Here is a 24724-nt window from a genome sequence, read left to right as displayed (position 1 = left end):
GGGGGTTGTGCTGGGTACTAGCCCATGAAATGTTTATGCAGTAATTGTCCTAGCTAATGTTCATTGACTGTTCACCACCATCCTAGTGCTGTGGGAAACACTCGATACACATTATATGCTCTAGTCTTTATAACACCCCTGGGAGGGAGCTACGGTTTTCATCCCCATTTAGCAGATGAGCAAACTGAGGTTAAAAGAAATGGGGTTGTGGAATCCCGTGGTGGTCCAGTGGTTAAGACTCCGTGCTTCCACTGCAAGGGGCACGGTTTGATCCCTCTGGTCGGGGAACTGAGATAACCTGCATGCCGCATGGCATGGCCAAATAAATAAATAAAAATAATAAAAATACTTTATTTGAAAAAAAAAATCGGGTTGTTTTTTTAAAAAAAGCATTAATCCCACCCTCCCCCCCAAAAATAACCAGGGTTACTATTTCTTGATGCCATAAATTTATTTACAAACGTATCTAGTATGTTGAGTTCAACAGTTTGATCCTTTTTTCAAAGAGAGTGCACCTCTTAAAATGCTCCTCTTCATATCTGTCTCATGGATTCCCCGCCCCCCATCCCCACACTACCCCCCCCCCCCCAAGGGCTTGTGGGATCTTAGTCCCCGGACCAGGGATTGAGCCCCAGCCCCTCAGCAGTGAAAGCGCGGAGTCCTAACCACTGGACCACCAGGGAATTCCCTCATGGATTATTTTTTAAGCAGTTGGTGTCTTACTATAAAGAAAGGTGCAGTAAATCGAGATCCAAAGTACAAAGTCATCATAGCCAGTAACCGCCACTTGTCTTCCACTGAAAATGGCAACTTCTTCCCTGGACTCTCCTCTTAGTGGCTCCTACGGACCACAGAGGTAGTGAACCTCCAGATGCTCTATCCCAGGCGCAGAGACTGAAGGCAGAAGAAATGGCGGCAGCACACCAAGACCTCCTTCCCTCACGACCTTGTTCCCCTGTGTCCAAAGTTACTATTAGATTTCATTAAGTCTTTTTCCTACACACATTTTAAAAATAAGACTGGGATCAAACTAAAAAGAAGAAATTGGGTTGCTCCTGGAAAGTGGTGTGCACTGAGAGTCAAACCAGGTCCGCCTGACTTCCAAGCCCTTTCTCTTAACTACTCCCAAGGAGAAGTAACTCCGTAAATGCGAATCAGCGTGCTTTAGTTAGCCTGCGCAGTCCCATCACACACGGTTTGCATGCTGTCTTCTAGGCTCTAGGGAAGGGACCTTTGAGGGCGCCTACAGCTCTGTGGCTCCCTCGGTGGTACATCGTTTCAGCTTTGCCCTCAGAGCGGCCGTCTTGGTGCTAAAGGGGTAACTCAGCGCTCCAAGTTGTTGGTGTCAGCGTGCTCCTGCAAGGTGCCACTTCCTGTGAGGACTGGAGTGCTTCTTAAATGTCACTCCTGCCACGCAGTTCTTTCCTAGATCTGTTGCCACCGAAGCTATTCTTTACCCCGTGTTTATTTTAATTTTTTCTTTTTTTTTGCATTGTGGTAAAAATACATATAGCAATTTTCTGTTTTAACCATTTTTAAGTAAACAGTTCAGTGACATTCAGTACATTCAGTGTTGTACAACCATCACCACCTAATGTTTTAAATCAACTTGAAATCCACCTTTTATAACTTCACCTCATTCTGACCATTAGTATTTGTGAAGTTACAAGTTTGGTGTTCTAATTGTAAAATACACATTATTTTAAAATATACATTGGGGCTTCCGTGGTGGCACAGTGGTTAAGAATCCGCCTGCCAATGCAGGGGACACGGGTTCAAGCCCTGGTCTGGGAAGATCCCACATGCTGCAGAGCAACTGGGCCCGTGCGCCACAACTAGTGAAGCCCACACACCTAGAGCCCGTGCTCTGCAACAAGAGAAGCTACCGCAATGAGAAGCCCACGCACCACAATGAAGAGTAGACCCCGCTCACTGCAGCTAGAGAAAGCCCGTGCACAGCAATGAAGCCAAATATAAATAAATAAATAAACATTTAAAAAATGTAAAATAAAATACACATTAAGGGACTTCCCTGATGGTCCAGTGGTTAAGACTCCACACTTCCACTGCAGGGGACACGGGTTCAATCCCTGGTTGGGGAACTAAGATCCCGCATGCCGAGCAGTGCAGCCAAAATAAAATAAAATACACATTAAGCTGCATAACCATCAGTATGTATAAAATGTCCATGGGGTGGCTTCTCAAAGAGATCTGTTTCACACTTTGGGGAATTGGGTCAGGGTGGAGAGTCAGGGGCTTCCCCATGGACTCCCTTCCCGTACCTGTTTCCTCTATGAGTAGAGGGTGGTTGAACCAGAAATTGTCTCCCACTTAGCACAGATGTTCTGTAACTCACAATTGAGGTGGTAGATCTTCGTCTTAGGACTCCTGTATTCCTGAGATAGAACTTGATATAAAAATAGAATGAGGACTTCCCTGGGGGTCCAGCGGTTAAGACTGCGCGCTTCCAATGCCAGGGACGCAGGCTCGATCCCTGGTCAGGGAACTAAAATCCCACATGCTGTATGGTGTGGCCAGAAAAAAAAAAAAAAAAGGATGTTAAGTACAATTTGAATATCTTCAAGTTTAACATCATACTTAAAGGCTGTTGTTTCTCTTTAAAATTTACCAAAAAAAGGGACTATGCCAAAGATACTATTTTTAACCTCAAAAAAAATTTAGACTTGTGCATCTTTATAATCATATATCTGTGTCTTTTTTTTTTTTCTTTTTTTTTTTTTAAATTAATTAATTTATTTATTTATTTTTGGCCACATTGGGTCTTCGTTGCTGCCCACAGGCTTTCTCTAGTTGCTGCGAGCGGGGGCCACTTTTTGTTGCGGTGCGGGGCTTCTCATTCCGGTGGCTTCTCTTGTGGAGCACGGGCTCTAGGCGCGTGGGGTTCAGTAGTTGTGGCTCGCAGGCTCAGTAGTTGTGGCTCACGGACCCAGCACCTCCGCGGCACGTGGGATCTTCCCAGACCAGGCCTCGAACCCGTGTCCCCTGCACTGCAGGTGGTCTCTTAAACTACTGCGCCACCAGGGAAGTCCTATATCTGTGTCTTAATTAAACTATTTCTTCTAAAAACCCACATGCAGTCACCTTTTATTTTTGAATAGATTCCTTAGGCACCTAATTGCCACACTCCTGGTTCCTGGCTTACTGGCTTTCTCAGTCAGTACACGGCCTCCCTAACTCTCCCAGGTACTTGCCATGCTGTGCTCACCTGAGCCTCTCAGTCCCTGATGAAGAAAAGCCATCAGGAAGGAAATGAAAGAGCAGGTTTGTTCCTTCACCTCTGGGAATGTCAAACTAATGTCTGATAACATTGTCCTTCCAGGAGGGATCATAAATGGCTTTTTCTTTTACCTTCTGCCTTTTTCAAGCTCTTTCCTTCTCTCTAGGGAGTCCTTTCCACCCCCCACCCCCCACCCCACCCCACCCCCGCCACCATCTGGTGTTTAATTTCTTTTGCATACATTGGCTTTCTCTTTACTGGTAAAGGCTCCAGCTGTTGAGAGGACTGTTGTTCTTTTCAATCTAAGTCAGATCTTGGGATGGGGAAATGAACACATGTCAGCCGGGAACGGCTGTCCCGACACTCCTGCAGCCAAGTCTATAGGACCTTGGCCCTGCTTCCCTCCCCACACCCCCATCCCCCCATGCAGGGTCCCAGTGACCTGAGGCCTCCTGAGGTTTTGGGTGTTTTTATACTGTCTGATTGAGGTATAATTCACACATTATACAATTTGCCCACTTAAAGCATCCAGGTCTGGTTTTGAGTGTTGTGCAACCATCCCTACAACCTAATTTTAGAACATTTTCATCGTCCTAAAAAGAAACCCCATACTCATTAGCAGTCACTCCCCTTCCCCTCCTCATCCCCATTCCCAGCCCCTGGCAACCACTAATCTTTCTGCTCCGTAGCTTTGCCTGTTCTGGATTTGCCATATAAATGCAGTCATACTGTACATGCCTTTTGCGCTTGGCCTTCACTTAGCCTTACCTCCTGCGGCATTTTCTTCTTTCCTCCCCATGCTTGAAAACTGCTCACAGCAGTAGCCTCGGACCACCTGCTCCTGCCATTTCTAGCGCTTTTGAGCTCGTCTCCTCACACTCTAGCCGTGTTTGTGCAGCGCCCTGTCCCTTCTCCTTCTCCCAGCTCCTCCTGTTACCTGCTGTGTCATCTGCCTCGCCCTGAGTCTGACAGTCTTCTAGACCTACCTGCATCGTCCAGTACGATTACCCATTAGCCACTGTAGCTATTAATTAAAATTAAAAACTTCATCTCTCAGTTTCACCATGAAGCCACACGTGACTAGTGGCTATCATGTTGGACAGTGCAGGACAAAAAACATTTCCATCGTCACAGTCAGGTATGGTGGTTGGGACTGTTCTGGGGAGCTACTTTGCTTTTAAGAAAACAGAACAGCTACCATTTACGAGTTGTAGCCCCTGTACTCGTCCACCCAGCAACTGGCAGCATAGGAAGGTGGAGACTGAGACAGAGACACTGCAGTTCTTCTCTGTCAACAGCTCTACTAGGAGAGTTGGATTTTCACCCTGGTCAACCTGACTCCAGTAACCCTGCAGAGCATATTCCTCTGGGAGTGAATGGTGGACCTTGGGGGCCCTGGTTTACATTCCACCTTTAGAGTGGAGCTTCATGAAGGCGGGGACCATGTACGTATTGTTCTTCACAGGAGCCTTAGGGGCTGGTAGATAATAAGCATCCAGGAGACGTTTAATGAGTGAGTAAATGAACAAATAAATATCAAAAGGTGACTGCTTTTGTCCAAGAGCCTCCGGACATGCTTTTTTCCCCAACTACATGACATTCGAGTTTTATTTAGAAATTTCCATCCACTCCAGAAAGGGAATAACTTATTTTCACGCCTGTTTATAGATACTAGCTACCAGCCAGTACCCAAATTCTCTGTAGGCCCTCAGTGGCTGTGAAACAAAGGATGGCCAAGTCCCTTAGAGCCACTTTACAAGAATCCTGCTAATACAGCTTCCTGCCCTGTGAGGAAATTGGTGGAGGGGAACCTACGTGTGGTCCTCCAGCCCTGGGAGTGCCACCGACCTGGTCATTCCTGAAGTGGAAAGTGCCCAGAGCCTGGGGCTTACATGACACAATGGCTTTTTTTTTAAAGTTATTTTAAGGTTTGAGGGTTTTTTTCCCCAAAACATAATGTTATAGACTAGGACTTAGCATGTGGTGGGAAAAGCTTGGGTTTAGGAGTCTCTTAATCTGATTATAATACCAGCTGTGTGACCTTGGGCAGGTGACTTGATTCAGCCTCAGATTCCTCACCTGCCAAATGGAAATGAAAACACCCACCCAGCAGGGCCGGGAAGATGAGAGAGTGTCTCCAACGTTTAGCACACTGCCACCCTTGGCAGACATGCTCATTCAAGTCGCTAGCAACCCTAAGTACATCAGAGTTAACAGTGAGCATTTCCCCATCCCATAGCCCCTTGATAACTGTCAAACAGATGGGGGGGGTACGCTTCCAGAATTTCTCTCTGTATACAAAAATATGTACACATATAATGATGTTTGCTAATAAAAATGAGATCATGCCTTAATGTACAGAATGTTTGCATTTTTTTCAGTTACTTTGTCACGGGCACCCTTCCATCTGGAGATGTACACTGGAATCTACCATTTTCACTTTTAGAGACTACATAGCATTTCATGGTTTCTCAACGACTGTCCTATTGGACACAGGTTATTTCTAGATTTTTCACTATTACAAACTGTAAGAGCCAATTCAAGGAAGGTTCAGGAGGTCCATTAGAGGGGCATTAGTGCAACATCTTGTTTTCAAAGCAAGTTCTTATTTTATCGTCTCATTTGGTTTTCACAGAAACTTTGACAGAAAGGTAAAGCTCCATTTACAACTAGGAAAACGAATTTGTCGAGAGGGATAGATGTCCCAAGGATCCCGCTAATCGTGGCAGAAGGGGCCTGGGACTGTCCCCTCCAGTTACATTTGTTGTGTAGGGGCTATAAATGCAGGTGCCTGCAGGAGCCAGGCAGGTGATGCAAGCATGTGAAAGAAGGCCAGTCTAAGATGACAAGTGACAATTGGCTCAGTGTCAAGGCAAGAATAGCAAGAGGTGGGGACTGTGGGCGAACGAGAGACATTCTTGGTCTCGAGGCCAGACACCAACCACTTGACTGGTTGACATGCAGACTCATGGGCCCGGGGATTGCTTGAGCTTCCAGTCTTCAACAGAAGCAGGAAATGCCGATTCTTATATGAAATCTCCCAGATAAAAAGTGTAGCCAAACAACTTGGAAATCATCAGCCCTTGCATGCCAGATTGTGAGCCCTGCTTCAGGCCCAAACTTCATTTTCTACTTTCGATTATAAAACGGGGATCTAAAGTGTACCAGGCCGCGTAGCTGCTACCTGACACAGCGGGCACTTGGAACAAGCCCCCAGGCTCCTGCTGTCCCATGACCCTGTGAGGTTAAGTGGCCCAGAAGAGACTCACTTTGTGACTCGCCCTCCCGGTTCCGGGGGCCTTTTGTCAGCCTTCATTGCTGGGCTTTGGTGAGCAAGGCTTGATTCCGTTCACCTTTTCCTTAGCCTTCTTTGTATACATTTCTTCTGCTCACCCAGGCCAGAGCCTTGGACAGCATTCCCAGTGGGCTTGGGTGTGTCCAATGAAAATCACTATGATTCCTGAAGGCGGCTGTCCAGTTCCCCTTCACTTTTCTCCCTCTGCTCTTTTCCGGGACAGTATCATGGTTAAGAGTAGGACCACTAGAGTCACACTGCTTGGGTTCAGTCCCTGCTCTGTCTCTAGGTCGCAGTGTGCTCTTGGGCAGGTGGCTTTACCTCTGCGTGCCTCCCAGTTATCTGTAAACTGGAAGAAATGCTCAGCTTAGGAAATGTTAGTTCTTAACACTTCTGTTGGTCTCCTCTCACTTTGCCAGGAGCTGTGCAGGTGCTGGTGGTACAAAGACCACACCCTTGCCCTAAAGGAGCATGACCTTGACCTAACTGTGTGCAGTGGTCAGTAAATTGCTGACTCTGGGGCAGAGGAAACTGTCAAGTTTTTGAGTTTTGCAATCATTCATGTTCCCAGGTACCCGTAAGGCTGTGGTTCCAGGTTCCTTTGGGATGCTGAGGCAGACTGCCCACCTCCCTTCCCTGCTGTCAAAGACTCGACTCAAACTCGTGACTGGACTATATCTGGTCTACAAATGGGAGAGAATCTACTGGCTCTTCAGCACTTGCCCTGTGCGCCCAGCTTCCTTCCCCTCTGGAGGTTAACTTCAACCCAGGACCCACCTTCCCAGCTGAGAGGAAGATCCCAGCCAACTCTCCTGTGCCAGTGGCTCCCCAACTGTCCCCCGCTTTCCCAGCTTCCTGTGGTCCCGGTTCAAGAGCACTTCCCCTGGGGCGTCCCGGTATCCTTGTCGAGTCCCAAGGGCCTACTCCTGCATCCCCTCGACCTATGCTGAGCATGCACCCCCGCCCCACTCCCAGATTGCCCCACTCTGGACCCATTTTGCTCGCAGTAAACAGGAAGTCATCTCTGCCTCTACTCATTTTCCCCAGGATGAGGCAGAAATGGCAGATCGGCTGTAAGCCTGGAGCGGTTGCTTTAAATTTCAAAATTAAACTTTCACTTCTCCCCTTTTTTTCCCCATTAATTTAACATATTTATTGAGTGGCCACTGTGTGCCAGGTCTTGCTCTGGAGACATAGTCAGTGATGAATGAGATGCAGTCCCTGCCCACACATCTGAGTGGGGGAAACAGACACTAAGCCAATAACCTCATTAATGAATATGATCAATCTTGTATCAGAATGGAATGTAATTCTCTGTGAGTATAATAAGCTGATCCACCCCAACTAGGACTTAACTGGGCAGCATGTCAGGGTAGGGAGGAGGAAACGGACCACGAGGGGCAAAGGCCCTGGGGCAAACAGGTTGGCAGTTCCTCACAAGTTGAACACAGAGTTACCTATGACCCAGCAATTCCACTCCTAGGTATATACCCAAGAGATATGAAAACATATGTCCACATGAAAACTTGTACATGAATGTTTATAGCATCCTTATTCATAATAACCAAAAAGGGAAACAACCCAAATGTCCATTGACTAATGAATGGATAAACAAAATGGTGTATTGTACAATGAATACTATTCAGCCATAAAGAGGAATGAAGTTCTGATTCACGCTACAATATAGATGAACCTTAAAAACATTATGTTGGGGCTTCCCTCGTGGCACAGTGGTTAAGAGTCCGCCTGCCAATGCAGGAGACACAGGTTCGAGCCCTGGTCTGGGAAGATCCCACATGCCGCGGAGCAACGAGGCCCGTGAGCCACAATTACTGAGCCTGCGCGTCTGGAGCCTGTGCTCCGCAACAAGAGAGGCCCCGATAGTGAGAGGCCCGCGCACCGTGATGAAGAGTGGCCCCCACTTGCCGCAACTGGAGAAAGCCCTCGCACAGAAACGAAGACCCAACACAGCCAGAAATATAAAAATAAAAAAAAAAATTTAAAAAAAAAAACAAAAAAAACAAAACAAAAAAAAACATTATGTTGAGTGAAAGAAACCAGTCACAAAAGGCCATATGTTGTATGATTCCATTTATATGAAATGTCCAGAATAGACAAGCCCATAGAAAGTAGACTGTGGTTGCAGGGTGTATTCGTTTGCTCAGGCTACCATAACACTGTGCAACAGACTGGAGGGCTTAAACAATAGAAATTTATTTTCTCACAGTTCTGGAGGCCAGAAGTCAGAGATCAAGGTGTTAAAAGGGTTGGTTTCATTCTGAGGCCTCTCTCCTTGGCTTGTTGGTGACCCTCTTTTTCCTCCTCTGTGTGTCTATATCCTGATCTCTTCTTATGACACTAGTCATATTGGATCAGGGCCCCCTCTAATGACCTCATTTTACCTTTTTAAAGATGGTGTCTCCAGGGAATTCCCTGGCAGTCCAGTAGTTAGGACTCCTCACTCTCACTGCAGAGGGCCCGGGTTCAATCCCTGGTCAGGGAACTAAAATCCCACAAGCCAGGTGGCACAGCCAAAAAAAGATGGTGTCTCCAATAAGTCACATTCCAAGGTTGGGGGGTGCAGTCTACATATCAACACCAACATATGAACGGGGGCACAATTCAGCACCCCATAACACGAAGGAATGGGGGGTGACTGCTAATGAGCACAGGACTTCTTTTCAGGGTGATGAAAATGTTCTGATATTAGTGCTGATCAATGCACAAATTTGTGAATACAGGCACACCTCGAAAATACTGCAGGTTTGGTCCCAGACCACCACAGTAAAGCGAACATCACAATAAAGCAAGTCACATGAATTGTTTGGTTTCCCAGTGCACCTAAAAGTTACTTCTGTGCTATATTGCAGTCTATTAAGTGTGCAATAGCATTATGTCTAAAAAAACAATGTTCAGACCTAAACTAAAAAATCTTTTATTGCTAAAAATGCTAACCATCCTCTGAGCCTTCAGTGAGTCATAGTAATAACATCAAAGGTCACTGATTACACCTCACCATAAGAAGCACAATAATAATGAAAGAGCTTGAAATATGAGAATTGCCAAAAGAGAATTGCCAAAATGTGACACAGGGACAAGAAGTGAGCATATGTTGTTGGAAAAATGGTGCCGATAGACTTGCTCAACGCTGGTTTGCCACAAATCTTCAATTTGTAAAAAACGAAATATCTGCAAAGTGCAATAAAACGAGGTATGCTTGTATACTAAAAGCCACTGTCCACTCTGAAAGGACAAATTTGCCCTGGGGCAAGACGGAGTCTGGTTTGCAGAGAGGGAAGAGAAAGATGGGGTGAGTCGAGCTGGTGGGGATGGCAGGAGCCTCTCTCAACCCCATGAGCCCCAGTACTTCACTGGTCTGCTCCCTATATAAGACTTTGCCCTTCTCCACTGTGTCTGGCATTAAAACTCATTGTAAGGGACACTTTCAAACTGGGACTGGGATTGGAATTGGGTATTTTTTAAACCTTCAAAGAGCAACTTCTGTTCCTCATGGGCAGTTTGCCATGGAGCATACGGACGCAGCTCTAGATAACCTCTTGCTTATTGTCACATAGTGTTTCCTGTGTGTCAGGCACTGTTCTAAGTCCTTGTCAATTACTAAGTCATTTAGTTCCAGCAGTCCAGTAAAGGGACTTCCCTGCAGTCCAGTGGTTAAGACTTCGCCTTCCAATGCAGGGGGTGTGGGTTCGATCCCTGGTCAGAGAGCTAAGGTCCCACATGGCTCGTGGGCAAAAAGCCAAAACATAAAACAGAAGCAATATTGTAACAAATTCAATAAAGACTTTAAAAAATGGTCCACATCAAAAAGAAAGCAATCTTAAAAAAAAAAAAAATCCAGTAAAGTAGGAACCATTATTCTCCTGCCCAAAGTCACGCTGCCCATACAGATAATAAACGGCGGAGTCAGAATTCAAACCCTGGCAGCCTGACTCCAGGGTCCACGCTGTTACCCACCACACTGTGCTGCTCATGGCAAGCCTGTGGGTTAGGGTTTATTAGCCTATTACAGCCTCATTTTACAGATGAGGAAACTGAGGCCCAGAGAGGTGAACGACTTGTTGGCTGGGGTCAGACTGCGAGTTAGGACACGTTGGGATGGTGTGGGCATGTGCACGGGTAAGGGACCTCGGCGCCCAGTGACTCACAGGGACAGAGCCTAGGGTCGGTGGGTCTGGGGGGAAGGTTGTGATGGGGAGAGGCCCCAGCCTCCCTGCTGCCTGTGTGCCCAGCCTCATCCCTGCTTCTTCCAGCTCTCAGCCCACCCCTGGAGGCGGCTCCTTGGCAAGGCTGCAGGGAGGGCCTACCCTGCCAGGAGGCTCAGGGCCAGTGTCAGAGGTGCTGAAGAGACACCCAAGGGGATGCCTGGGGGGCAGGCACCTTCCTCCCAGCTCGGGGGTGGGTGTGGCAGAGGCCCCGCATGACCTTGTGGCTGACATTCCTTGGCGGCCACGTGGCCCCAACTGGCAGGGACAGCTGCGGACAGCGGCCGGACCAGCTTTGTTCGCAGGGTGGCGCCTGCTCTCCATCCAGGCCCTGCTCCTTCTGGGGGCTCGGTGGGCAGCTGGCGCCGTGGGCCCCCCGCCATGAGTGTCTAGAGGCACGGAGCCACCAAGGTCTCTCTGGAGGGGGCTCGGGGCGCTGGGAGGATGGGGCAGGACCAGACGAAGCAGCAGATCGCGAAGGGGCTCCAGCTATACCAGTCTAACCAGACAGAGAAGGCGCTGCAGGTGTGGACGAAGGTGCTGGAGAAGAGCTCGGACCTCGTGGGGCGTTTCCGCGTGCTGGGCTGCCTGGTCACGGCCCACTCGGAGATGGGCCGCTATAAGGAGATGCTGAAGGTGGGAGCGCCGCGGCTGGACTGGGAGGGTGGGGCCGGGGCGGGATTTCTCCCAGGCCTCCCAGCCCGCCTCCCACCTCCTCAGGCTCCCCTGTATCCCACAGGCTAGTGGCTGGGGCCTGAGGCTCTGAACCCACTGGGTCTTGGCTTTGGATTTGGGCCTGTGGCCTTGAGCTCTGATGTCTGAAGCTCTGAGACTGAGGTTCTCAGCCTCAGGGTTCGGGGAGCTGAAGGCCAGGTCTCAGAGTTGAGGTTCCAGCCTTCCTGTTTGGGGTTCTGAGTCTGAGCCTAGGGGGCGCTGGCTCCAGGTTTGAGTCTGGGGACGGGTGGGTGGTGGAGACTGCAGACCTAGGCTCAGGATGGAGAGGTGAAAGCTGTGGGTCTGGGTTTGGGAGGTGGAGGCTCCTGGGCTGCAGCTTCCGGGGCTTCTGGGACTGGGGAGCAGGGAACGCATCTGAGGCCGGGGGTGGACGCTCTGGGCCTGAGGCTTTGGGCTGTGAGGCTTGGAGGGACGGAGGCTTGGGTCCAAGGCTCAGGGTCCAGGCTGACGCTCCCGGCCTGCCACCCTGGCGGGCAGTTTGCTGTGGTACAGATCGACACGGCTCGGGAGCTGGAGGATGCCGACTTCCTCCTGGAGAGCTACCTGAACCTGGCGCGCAGCAACGAGAAGTTGTGCGAGTTTCACAAGACCATCTCCTACTGCAAGACCTGCCTCGGCCTGCCTGGAACCAGGGCAGCCACCCAGCTCGGAGGCCAGGTCAGCCTGAGCATGGGCAACGCCTTCCTGGGCCTCAGCCTCTTCCAGAAGGCCCTGGAGAGCTTCGAGAAGGCCCTGCGCTATGCCCACAACAACGATGACACCATGCTCGAGTGCCGCGTCTGTTGCAGCCTGGGCAGCTTCTACGTCCAGGTCAAGGTGGGCCCGGTCCCCCAGGGAGGGCGGTAGAGGCTCGGGCTCCCCGAGAGTCTCCCGTGAGCCACGCTCCCTGTTGCATCACCTCGTTCAGTCCTCCCATTTAGGTAGGGATGAGGCAGACGGAAGCCTGGGAGGGAAAAGACAGCCAGGAAGTAAGGACATGGCCAGGCAGGGCAGAGCCAGAATTCGAGCCTTGGTCTGTCTGACTTCCTGGGGGGATGGGAAGCTCCTATGTGAGGACAGGCCGTGAACCTGTACTGCCACGTGTTTGCTGTGTGATCTTGGGCAAGTCACCTCTCCTCTCTGAACCTATGAAATGAAGGAGAATGGAACCCACCTTACAGCGTGGTTGTAAGGATTCATTCATCAAATATGTACTGAGCATCTATGATATCCCAGGCACTGTTGGCCTAGGGTGCAGCAGTGAAAACAACAGACAAGTCCCTGGGTTCATGAACCTTGCATTCTAGCTGGGGGAGAAAGACAAATAAATGCAATCAGCAAATCAAGTATACAGCATGGTGGAAAGTGCCTAGGAAAAAGGCGAGCAGGGAAAGGGGGTTGGAAGTGCTGAGGATGACGTGTTGCAATTTCAAACAGGGTGGATGGAAGGCCTTGTAGAGGTGATGTCTGATGACTTGGAGGAGATGAGAGGGTGAGCCATGCAGAAATCTGGCAAAAGAATGAAAAAGAGGGAACAGTTAAAGCACAGCTCTGCCCTTGGGGGACCTTACCCAGTATGTTCCAGGAAGGATGGAGGCCAGCATGGCTGCAGCAGGTGTGTGAGAAGAAGGTAGGCGGTGGTGGGGTCAGAGAGGTAAGGGGGAAGGGAGATGGCAGATTGGGAAGAAACTGATGGGGTCAGTGACCTCAGGCTTTTGGTCCTGAGCATTTGCTCTCTTTCCCCCTAGGCATCTAGGCTGTGCTTGGCCCGTGGGGGATGTTAGTGCCTGGCACATAGTAGTTGCTTAACAAATCCTGGAGAGTGTAAATGCTGAGGGATCAGAGGTGGAAGTATGAGGTAGTGAGAGTCATCCACGACCACACTGAGGATTTTGTTTTCAGCAACTAGATGTATGGGGAAGCCATTCAGTGAGATGCAGTAGGATTGGAGAGGGATAGGGGTGTTTTATAACCTTTTTTATTATGAAGAAAATTAACCATGCAGGAAAGCAGAGAGAATAATATAATGAATCTCCATATACCCACTACTTAGATTTAACGATTATTAATATTTTGCCATATTTGACTTACATATTTTTCACTGAAGTGTTGTGATACAAAATTATAGACATCATGATATTTTACCCCGAAGTAATTCTGTATGCATTTCTGGAAAAGAAAAAAAAAAAGACCATTTTCTGATATAAGGACACTTTCTTACATAATCACAATACTATTTATCACACACACCACAGTGAACAATTATCTCTTAAATTTCTCTACTTATCCTGAAAATATGCCTTTATCCTCGGCTTGTTTGAATTGGAACACAAACAAGAACCACACATTGCAGTGGTTATTATGTCTCCCAAGTCTCTTTCTACGGAAAATTCCTACCCTTCCCTTTATTTTCCATGGTTTATTGAAGAAGCCGGATTAATTGCCTTGTAGAATGTTCCATCTCTTTGTCTCATTGCTTCCTCAAGGAGTCATGTAAGTTGTTTCTTTGTCTCCATTACTCTCTATGAACTAGAACTTACATAATGACTTGGTAAGATTTAGGTCAGCATTTTTGGTGAGAATACTATACAAGCGAGGCTGCGTGCTTCATGTTACATCATATCGGTAGTTAAGGGAGTGACCACCTGATGCCACTGTTTTCAGCTTTGCCGTCTTCCTTTCACGACCAGTAGGTTAACTTGTGGGGTGACACTTCGGCTGTGAATATTCAGTTCTGCAACAACATTTTCCGTAATGGTTTGAGCATCCATTGATGTTTGTTGCCTGAATCAATTCTTTCATTTCAACTCTCATGAAATGGTGATTTCCAAGTTCTGTCATGCCTTCTGCAATTATTAGCTGGGATTTTTCTATAAGGAAGAACTTTCCCTCATTAATTGGAGCTAGTTGATTACTCTGAAATACAGTTCCTTAAGGAAAGGCAGAATAAATACTTTTTCCCTTTCCTTCAATTACCACTTTCCAGAATAATGAGTTGATGTGATAGTTGCCTTCAATGATCACACTTACTTGTTTTGCTTCCTCTTTTTGGAGTATCGTTGTGAAATCATGGATTTAAAAAAATATTCAGTACTCGTCAGTCAGTTGCAATCATTGTTCCTTTTGATGCTCATATTATCTTAATTTTAGTCAGTGGAATTCTCTTCAATATGGCTCCTGTGTCCTTTTGACGAGACTTCATTTAGTCTTTGAAAGAAAGCATTCTTGTTTTCTGGCACAATAGCCTGTCCCACACTCATTTTGTGTACTGTCGTCCCTCGGTATCTGCGGAGTATTGGTTCCAGGATCCCCCAGGACACCAAAATCCGGGAATGCTCAAGCCTCTTATATAAAATGGTGTAGTATTTGCATAAAATCTACATACATTCCCTCCACCCCATACTTTAAATCATCTTTAGATTATTTATAATACCTAATACAATGTAAATGCTATGTAAATGTAAACTGGTGTGTGGCAAATTCAAGTTTTGCTTTTTCGGAACTTTCTGGATTTTTTTCCCCCCAACATTTTCAACCCTCGGTTGGTTGAGTTCAAGGATGTGGAACCCTCGAATACAGAGGGCCCACTCTATTTCCTGCTCCAAACCTGGAGCCAGCCTTTCTTCCGGGTCCTTTTTTAGTAGGAAATGGTATTTAAAGACCAAACGTGGGCTCTCAGGATGCTCGTGGCTACTGGGTTGTTGTTGGTACTAAATCTCTCCCGTTGTGAGGACAACTGGACTGTATACTGATATTTCCAATTCAAATCCAATGTTTCAGGATTTGCCTTGATTCATTTCAGACTTGATTCTCTTTTCTCTTCGACAGAAAATCTTGGTTTCTAAATATTTACTTTATCCTATAAAGTACATAAAATAATTTCAAAAGACAACACCAATATTGTCTTACTCAAAAAAAAAAAAAAGACAAATGAGGTTTGATTTCTTTGTCATTCTTTTGTCTTTATAATATATCCCACTATGGCTGAACTGTTCAAGTATATATTTTAAGGTCCTTTGAAATAATAACTTTTCTGTATGGCTATATTAATATATAACATATATAATATATAATATATTAATATATATTATAAAACAATCATAATATACTATGATATAATATTATAATATACCTTGATTGTATTATAATATATACTTATATACTTATGATTAGAATTGATTATAATATTAATATAATGATATACAGTTAAGGTCATTTGTTTCCATTTTCTATTTTTAGGGTTTTTAAAATTAAATTTAATATTTTAAAGTCTGTAAAGCATTTACATGGCTTCAAATCAAAAAGTACATAGTAGGGACTTCCCTGGTGGTCCAGGTGAGACTCCGTGCTCCCAATGCAGGGGCCCCCGGGTTCGATCCCTGGTCGGGGAGCTAGTTCCCGCATGCGTGCCGCAACCAAGAGTCCGCATGCCCCAACGAGGATCCCACGTGCCACAGCTAAGACCCAATGCAGCCAAAAATAAATAAATAAATAATAAATTAATTAATAAAAATAAAAAATACAAATTAAGTATGTTAGGAACAGGTTTTTATTAGGGTTACTGAGAGTTCTCTTTTGGTCATATTAACTTGTTAGATATTAAATAAAAATTCAAATAGGTTTTCTACAAAAAAGAACAGAGAAGTGGGGCTGTAGCTAAATGGGACATGAGGTCAAAGAAGGTTATTTGATTTTTATTTTTGTTTTTGTTTTCAAATGAGATAAGAAATGCCAGGCTGTGATTTTACACTGATAGGAATGATTCAGTAGAAAGAGACTGGGGAGGGGGTTCCAGAGCCCACATGGAGGGGGTCATATTTAATTTGATAGGAGCAGGGAGTAGCAGGAAGGAGGCAGAGTGGGAACAGATCTGGTGGGTTTGACGGATAAGGTGGATAAGGGAGCTCCTCTCTGATTTTCTTCTCTTTTTTAAAAATAATTAATTAATTTATTTATTTATTTATGGCTGCGTTGGGTCTTTGTTGCTTCACGCGGACTTTCTCTAGTTGCAGCGAGCGGGGGCTACTCTTCGTTGTGGTGCGCAGGCTTCTCGTTGCGGTGGCTTCTCTTGTTGTGGAGCACGGGCTCTAGGCGCGCGGGCTTCAGTAGTTGTGGCGCACAGGTTAAGTAGTTGTGGCGTGCGGGCTCAGTAGTTGTGGTGCACGGGCTTAGTTGCTCTGCGGCATGTGGGATCTTCCTGGACCAGGGCCCCTGCATTGGCAGGCGGATTCTTAACCACTGCGCCACCAGGGAAGTCCCTCTTCTGTTTTCTTAATGGTGCATAAGGTGAGCTCATGTGCTCATAATGGACACGTTGAGAAGACATTTGGAAGCTTGAGGAGAAAGAAAGGGTGAGAGGATGATTTCTTTGCCTCAGTGAGTCTGTCCCAATGTTCTTTGAGCTGACTGTGCTGGCAGTCACTGAACATTCAGTGATGACTGGGTGCCAGGAGGCAAACTCCAGTGGGGTTGCAGTGGGCTCTGATATCCCCACCACCACCCTTCTGTGTGTCTCTGAAGCCAAGGGGCCCAACTGGGACTGGGTGAGTGGAGAAGCCAACTGTATTTTCTTCCTTCTCATTCATTCGTTCGTTCATTCATTCAATAAATACTTACTGTGCATCTACTAAGTGCCAGGAACTGTGCTAGGCTCTTGCCATACATCGGCAAACCACATGAAAACCCCTGTGTTCATGGAGCCCACACCTTTGCACTGGCTGTTCCCTCTGTCTGGATCACTCTTTCCCTGGACACCAGAATGAATGAATGAATGAATGAACACGCAGTGGAGCGCTCCTCTTAGGGGCAGCTCCTGCCACTCAGTGTGCCCCCTCCCATCCCACCCCCTCCCTGTGTCCCCTGCAGGACTACGAGAAAGCCCTGTTCTTCCCCTGCAAGGCTGCAGAGCTCGTCAACGACTATGGCAAAGGCTGGAGCCTCAAGTACCGGGCCATGAGCCAGTACCACATGGCTGTGGCGTATCGCCTGCTGGGCCACCTGGGCAGTGCCATGGAGTGCTGTGAGGTGGGGCAGCAGGGAAGGGGGGCAGTTAGAGGGTGGTAGTGTAGGCGGGGTCTGGGCCCAGGGCCTCTTTCTGCCAACTCAGCCCACTGAGGCCCCCAAGCCTTGCCCCTGCTCCCTCTTCTCTACAGCTGTGACCCTGAAGGATGTGTTTGTTCCCCAGTCCCCCTGCCCCAAACCTCATTCCCTTCTAGTCTGTTTTCAGGGGAGGGCACTTCCCTCTGCCGCCCATCCCTGCCAGAAAAAGTGCCCTTATGGGGCACTTTAAGTAGGAAGAGAGCCAGTCTCTGGAGTTCCACTGATCTGGGTTCGAATCCCAACTTTGCCACTTAATAACCTGGTGACCTTGGTCAAGTCACTTCTGTTCTCAGAGCCTCAGTTTCCAGTGCTGTCAGACCTCAGTGGTTCAGTGCATGGGCCTCAGCACCATGAAAGGTGTATTGGGCTCTGAGGATGTTGGTGACCCTGGACTGCCCATCAGAGGGGCCCAATGGGTGAAGGCACCCCAGTGGTAGGGGGCAGACGAGCAGGTCTGAGTGACCGGCCTCTGTCACAGGAGTCTATGAAGATTGCACTGCAGCATGGGGACCGGCCACTGCAGGCACTCTGCCTGCTCTGCTTTGCTGACATCCACCGGAGCCGTGGGGACCTGGAGGTGAGGTCACCGGGATGCAGGGGGAGGTGGTGCGAGCCTGGCCTGGCCTGACTGCACCCCTGACCTGGCTGTGCAGACAGCCTTCCCTAGGTACGACTCTGCCATGAGCATCATGACCGAGATTGGAAACCGCCTGGGGCAGGTACAGGTGCTGCTGGGCGTGGCCAAGTGCTGGGTGGCCAGGAAGGCGCTGGACAAGGTGAGGTGGACCCCTTTCCTGCAGCCCCCAGCTCCCCCCAGTGCTCCCACTTGAGGCCAGTAGGTCAACCAACAATGTGTGGGTTTGGTTCTGGGCTGGACTCTTTCAGACACTTTGTCTAACATCAGCCTCACCCCAGTCCCATGAGGCCAGGGGATTCCAGATCATTTTCCAGGCTCAGAGAAGGTCCATGACTTGCCCAGTCTAACAGCTCGTAAAGGGCCAGGCCTGGGGTTTGCACTCAGGACACTTTAACTGCCTCCTATGATTTCACAACACCTCGTGAAATAGGAATGTTCTTCCCATTCTATATCTGAGTAAACTGAGGCAGCTCTGGTGACTGTACCCCAGCCTTTTCCTCTTACCTTCACACACAGGGCAGCTGCCCAGCGGTGCTGCCCTCCCCAGACCCACCCCTCCCTACCCCTTCCTTCCCTGTGAGCCAAGGCCTCTGTCAGACAGCTCTGCCTGCAGCTCTGGCCTGTGCTCACCTTCCAGGCTCTGGATGCCATCGAGAGAGCCCAGGACCTGGCCGAGGAGGTGGGGAACAAGGTCAGAACTGAGTCCGTCTGCTGGGTCTGGAGTCAAGAGCCCAAGGTGGGATCTTGGGTGCGTGGGGAGGCCCCCCTGAGCCTGCTCATGCCCTGAGCCCCTCCTGATCTCCAGGAGCTGCCCCCATCATTCCCATACCCTGGCTGTTTCTCTTCCATCCAGAGAGCACTTCGGAGGGCAGGGCAAGAATTCCATAGCTCAGGGGATATCAGAATTACTCAGAGGTGTCTTGATGGTCATTAAAACTCCTAACAGTGGCCTCCACTCATACAGAGGTGGGCATCACAGGGCTCTTCTAGGTATCGGTTCCAGGCCTCACTGGCTCCCTGCAAGGTGGGTACAGCAAGCCCCATTTTACAGATGAGGAAAGTGAGGCTCAGAGATGTGCTCAAGGTCCCACACCTGGTAACTGGTCTGTCTTAACTCCAAAGCCCGTGTTCCTTTCATAGTATATGTGGCCTCTCCAGATTTGATAATCATATCCAAACCTTTAAATGTTGAAAATAACCTCAGTGTTTCTCAAAGTCTTCTAGAAGATGTGCATTTCTCAGGGATCAGGTCTACAGTCCAGTTAACATGCCAGATATATGTGCCTTGGCTGGATGATAGCTGCTCCGGTTTACTCAGATATCGCGGGCTCTTCAGAAGTGCTGATGAGCTGCTGTGTGTATTTAATTAACAAAGACAGGAAAGAAAATTAATTATTATGAAGTCAGTGCAGCAGGTTTGGTCAATAAAATCCTTCAAAAACATGGAGTCCCCAGCGGGTTCTAGGAGTAAGGATCACCCATCTCACCTACCTTTCTGCGTGAGGGGAAACCAAGGCCCAGAGAGGGCAGGACGTTTTTCCTAGGCCCACCAGCAAGGCAGGGATGCAGCCAGGACAGGACCCCTGTGTACTGACCACCCAGTGGCCCTGTGGGGACAGCTTCTTGGGCTGGACAAGGAGGGAAGCAGGGCAGCTGCTCACTAGCACTGACTTGTCTCATCCCCACGTCCCGCTCTCCTGGCTGCACCGGCCCCAGCTGGGCCAGCTCAAGCTGCACTGCCTGAGCGAGAGCATCTACCGCAGCAGAGGTCTGCAGCGGGAGCTGCGCGCCCACGTCGTGCGCTTCCACGAGTGCGTGGAGGAGACAGAGCTCTACTGCGGCCTGTGCGGCGAGTCCATAGGCGAGAAGAATAGCCGGCTGCAGGCTCTGCCCTGCTCCCACATCTTCCACCTCAGGTGAGTGCCCCGCCGGTGGGCACGAGGCACTCGGGGCCTCTCTGGGGCCTCGTCACAAAAGTAATACGAACAGCAAAGACTTACACAGTGCTTTCGGCATCCCATGCCTGTTCTAAGCATTTCCTATTAACTCATTGAATCCTCCCAGCAGCCCTATGAGGTGGATATTCTATTATTCTCCCCAAAGAGGACCAGAGAGGCATCTCAAAGGTCATGGGATTTAGATGCCCAGGGCCAGAGCTGCCTCCATCACAACCTCCTGACTCCCAGCCCAGGCTCTGCCCTGGAGGCCTCCCCAGGCAGAGTGCGAGGGGCCAGCAGGGCTGCTGGCAGGAGCCTGGGGGCTGTGGATACCTCCTGCACCTGCAGAGGATGGGGGAGGAGAGAGGGCCAGGCCCAGGATCGGAGGACAGGCCCGCTGAGTGGACAGGGCCCTTTGCGTCCCAAGGTGCCTGCAGAACAATGGGACGCGGAGCTGCCCCAACTGCCACCGGTCATCCATGAAGCCTGGCTTTGTGTGACCCCATCAGGTCGTGGGCTTCTGCCTCGCCTCCCCTGCTTCTTCTCTAGCCTCACGCTGGAGGCTGGCCTGACCAGCTGCGCCTCCAGTGCCTGTTTACTCCTGGGGCAGCCTCCAGGGCCTCCTCTGGCCTCAGCCAGGGCCTGGGGCCTGCCCACTGCTGCTCCTCCAGGCCCAGCTGCCCTCCCCCACCCCTTTGTACTTTGATCTTTACAGAAAAATAAACCGTTTGTACCTGGTCCCAGCAATTCTGATTTTCCCTGCCTGAGGTCTGACAGGTGGAGGAGAGTGGGAGTGAGGTTCCCCACGTGAGCTTCCTCAGACACACGTGTCTCTGTGCCCATATGTAGGAGTTCCTCCAGCTGCCCTTCCAGGTTTTGGGGCCGTCACCGTGAGCCAGAGGCAAGATACTGCAGGTGAGGAGCACCTTTAAATGCTGACATGCAGGGCTGGAGAGGAAGATGTGATGAACAGTAAACGTAGTAAACCAGCAACGTAGAAAGCCTGTTAGAAAGATGTTATGGACGGAATTGTGTCCCCCAGACTCATGTGTTGAAGCCCTAACACCAAGCATGACTATATTAGGAGACAGGGCCTTTAAGGAGGTAATTAGGGTTAAATGAGGTCATGAGGATGGGGCCCTAATCCGTTAGGACTGGTGTCCTCATAAGAAGAGGGGAAAACACCAGAGAGCTTTCTCTCTGTCTGTGCTGCACAGAGAAAAGACTGAGGACACAGTCTTACTGCAACCATCTGCAAGCCAGGAAGAGAGGTCTCACCAGAAACCTGATTTCCTGGCACCTTGATGTTGGACCTCCCAGCCACCAGAACTGTGAGGAAATACATTTCTGTTGTTTAAGCCACCCAGTCTGCGGTATTTTGTTATGGTGAAACTAATGGCAAAAACTAGCAGACTAATACAAAAGTGATAAGTGCTTTGGAACAGTAAAGAATAGAGCAGCATTCCTCTTCCTCATCTTCATTCCCTTCTCTTCTTGTCAGTCCTAAAACCATTAGGTGGGACAGAGCAAGACAGGCATCCATGTGGAGGGGTGACCTGGTGTGGGATATCAGAGCCTAACTAGGTGAGGAGAGTGTCCACACAAGGGAAGCCCCAGTGTGGGGAGATAGAGCCTGTGTGGAGAGAGAAGGGTCCCCACACACATGGGTGCCTCATCCTGGAGTGTAAGAGCCCAAGTAAGGGGAGAAAGGAGTTCACATGAGGACAAGGCCTGGTGCTGGGTATTGGGGCCAAGAAAGGTGAGGCAGACATCCATGCAGGTGGGCAGTCTGGGAGCTGGAGCCTGAACAGGGCAAGGAGGGCAGCTATGCACAGGGCAGCCTGGTGTGGTGTGTCAGAGTCAGAGCAGGGTGATGAGGACACCCTGGAGGAGAAAGGCCTAGCATAGGCGCCTGAGCAAAGTGAGGAGAGCATCCACGTGGTGGTGGTGGGTGGGATATGGTCCAGTGCAGAGTGTCAGAGACCACGTCAGGTAAGGAGGGCAGCTGGCATGGACTGTTGGGGCCTAAGTGGGCTAAGGAGACACCCAAGTGGGAGAAGGTTGGGTGTGAGGTGTGAGAGCTTTCTTTCTTTCTTTTTTTTTTTAACTTTTTGGCAGAGCCACGTGGCTTGTGGGATCCTAGTTCCCTGATGAGGGAGCGAACCCGCACCCTCAGCAGTGAAAGTGCAGAGTCCTTACCACTGGACTACCAGGGAATTCCCTGTCAGAGCTTGAGTAGAGCAAATAGGGCATGCACATGGGGCATTTGGATTGAAGAAAGATCTGTGCCTGGAAGGGAGTGGCAATGAGAATTTGATTACATAGAAGGGTTGATCAAATAAGTAAACATATTAAAGGTAATGGGTGACAGGTCACTATTGAAGAAGAGAGTTACAAATAAGGAAAGGGAGAAAACCAAAGGGACCCAGTCATATTGAATTGGAATCGTAGAGATTAGTGTGAACTATTGGATTTCTAAATATATAGCTTAATAGAGAAATAAATATAGTTACAAATGTGTGTGTGTGTGTGTGTGTGTGTGTGCGCAAACACTCGTGCCTGGGAGTGACATGCCGGTAGCAATGAGCACATCTAGCGCCCAGATATTGGCTTCTAAATACCATGTTCCACTAATAGAACCAAGACTCTTTGGAGAAATGGCTGATTCTAGGCCTGGACCAGGGAAAGTACAAAATGAACCTGGAATATCTTATGTCAGAAAGCAAAGAAAGCTGAAAGAATGATGAAGATAACCCAAAAGGACACAGGAGCCAGAATGAATGGGCTCCCACTGGCCCATTAATAATGACTGTCTTAATCAGCTCAGGCTGCCATAACACAATACCATACACTGGGTGGCTAAAACAACTGAAATTTATTTTCTCACAGTTTTGGAGATTGGAAGTACAAGATCAAGGTGCCAGCAGGGTTGGTTCCTGGTGAGGCCCTCTTCCTGGCTTGCAGACAGCCACTTTCTCACTGTGTCCTCACATGGCGTTTTCTCTGTGCTTATGTATAGAGAGGGAGAGAGCAAGATCTTCCTCTCTTCCTCTTCTTATAAGGTCACTGATCCCATCATGAGGTCCCCACCCTCATGACCTAATTGAACCCTAATTACCTCCCAAAGGTCCCATCTCCAAATACCTTACATTGAGGGTTAGAGCTTCAGCATATGAATCTGGAGGTGGGGATACAAACATTCAGTCCACAGCGATGATTTATTGGATAAAACAAGAATCCATACTGATGTAAATAAATAAATGAATAAATTAAAAATTTGATGAAGAAGAATGGGATATTTACATAGTTCCAAAGTACTTCCCCACAAAATACTTATTAATTTCAGGGGGAAAACAGTTAACCTCACAGTGGAGAATGTTTGCAGATACGAGATTAATCAAGTGAGAAAGGTTAACATCTCCAGTAATGGGACAAAATGAAATCAACTGCTACCTGAATGAATGGAGTGAGAAACTCAGCATCTCTTTTGTGATAGTCCTGCAAAGATGAATCACCTGAATGTAAAATCATGAGGAAACACCAGATAAACACAAATTTAGAAATATTCTACAGAGTAACTGTAATCTTCCAAAGTGTCAAGGTCATGAAGCCAAGGAAAGACTGAGAAACAATTCCAGATTGAAAGAAACGAAAGAACTACAACTAAATACAATGCCTAATTCTGGTCTTGATTCTGGACTGGATCCAAGTCCGGATCCAGTATGTCCTTTAATGCTGTGAAGGACATTATTGGGACAATTAGTGGAATTTGAATGGAGTCTGAGGATTAAATGCTAGAAACATATCAAGGTTAACTTCCTGATATTGAAGGTTGTATTGTGCTTAAGTATGAAAATGTCCTTGATTGTAGGAAATTCCCACCAAAGTATTTGAGGTGATGTGGTATCCCGTCAGCAATTTTCCCTCAAATGATGCAAGAAAAAAAATTATTTGCACTGTATTTGCAACTTTTCTTTAGGTTTGAGATTATTTTCAAACTAAAAATATATAATTAAAAAAAAAAAGAGCAGCACAGGGTAAGGGGTTGAGGAGCATGGGGACAGGAGGGACCCAGCAGGGCAGGCTGCAGCACTAAAAGGCTGTGAGTGTGGGTCTGGACGAGAAGGAGGTATTTGAGCAAAGACTTGAAGGAGCAAAGGTAAGGGAGTGAAGCAAGAAAATATCCTGGAAAGAACATTCCAGGAGAATGGAACAGAGTCCAAGATAGGAGCTGGCCTGGCCTGGTCACGGAGCAGCAAGGAGCCCTGTAACTGTGAGCAGGGAGGAAAGAAGTGGGAGTCGAGGTCCTGGAGAAAATCGTGGGAGAGCAAAAACCTGCAAGCGCCCTGGGCCTTTGTAGGGACCTGGGGCCGTTGTAGGGACCTTGGCTTTTACTCTGAGTGAGTCTCGCAGCTGCTGCAGGGTTTTGAGCAGAGGAGTGACATGATCTGATGAGGCTTTAAAATAATTCCTTTGGTTGCTGTGTTGAGAACAGACTACACAAGACAACTGGCCTGGATGCTTCAAAAATGTTGATGTCATGAAAGACCAAAAAAGGTTGGGGGGCTGTTCCAGACTAAA

The 24724-nt window shown here is 48.3% G+C and overlaps 2 protein-coding genes and 1 pseudogene across 3 annotated transcripts in view; 2 read left to right on the top strand and 1 right to left on the bottom strand.

Annotated features, from left to right (window-relative positions):
• The window catches only part of CELF1 (CUGBP Elav-like family member 1), a 79314-nt gene extending 72145 nt beyond the window's left edge, over window positions 1–7169 (top strand). Inside the window, exon 13 of the mRNA XM_068555539.1 lies at window positions 7105–7169. The gene's annotated coding sequence lies outside the window, so the exon portion shown is untranslated. The remainder of the gene's footprint in view (window positions 1–7104) is intronic.
• Window positions 697–4230, bottom strand: LOC137772259 (cytochrome c oxidase subunit 7C, mitochondrial pseudogene; annotated as a pseudogene).
• Window positions 7170–11200: 4031 nt separating the features above from the next.
• On the top strand, window positions 11201–20643 carry RAPSN (receptor associated protein of the synapse). 2 transcript variants are annotated; one of them, XM_068555997.1, is made up of 8 exons: window positions 11201–11392; window positions 11969–12307; window positions 17336–17494; window positions 18048–18146; window positions 18223–18345; window positions 18844–18897; window positions 19923–20122; window positions 20571–20643. In XM_068555997.1, the coding sequence occupies exons 1-8, from the start codon at window positions 11201–11203 to the stop codon at window positions 20641–20643; spliced, it is 1239 nt and encodes a 412-aa protein (XP_068412098.1). The 2 variants fall into 2 exon arrangements, with proteins under 2 accessions (XP_068412098.1, XP_068412099.1); XM_068555998.1 differs by lacking the exons at window positions 18223–18345; window positions 18844–18897.
• The last annotated feature ends 4081 nt before the right edge of the window (window positions 20644–24724 follow it).

The sequence above is a fragment of the Eschrichtius robustus genome, chromosome 11 (genome assembly GCF_028021215.1).
Source record: "Eschrichtius robustus isolate mEscRob2 chromosome 11, mEscRob2.pri, whole genome shotgun sequence".
Classification (NCBI taxonomy): domain Eukaryota; kingdom Metazoa; phylum Chordata; class Mammalia; order Artiodactyla; family Eschrichtiidae; genus Eschrichtius; species Eschrichtius robustus.
Note: the sequence above shows the minus strand (reverse complement) of the source record. Positions and strands in the feature narration are given on the sequence as shown.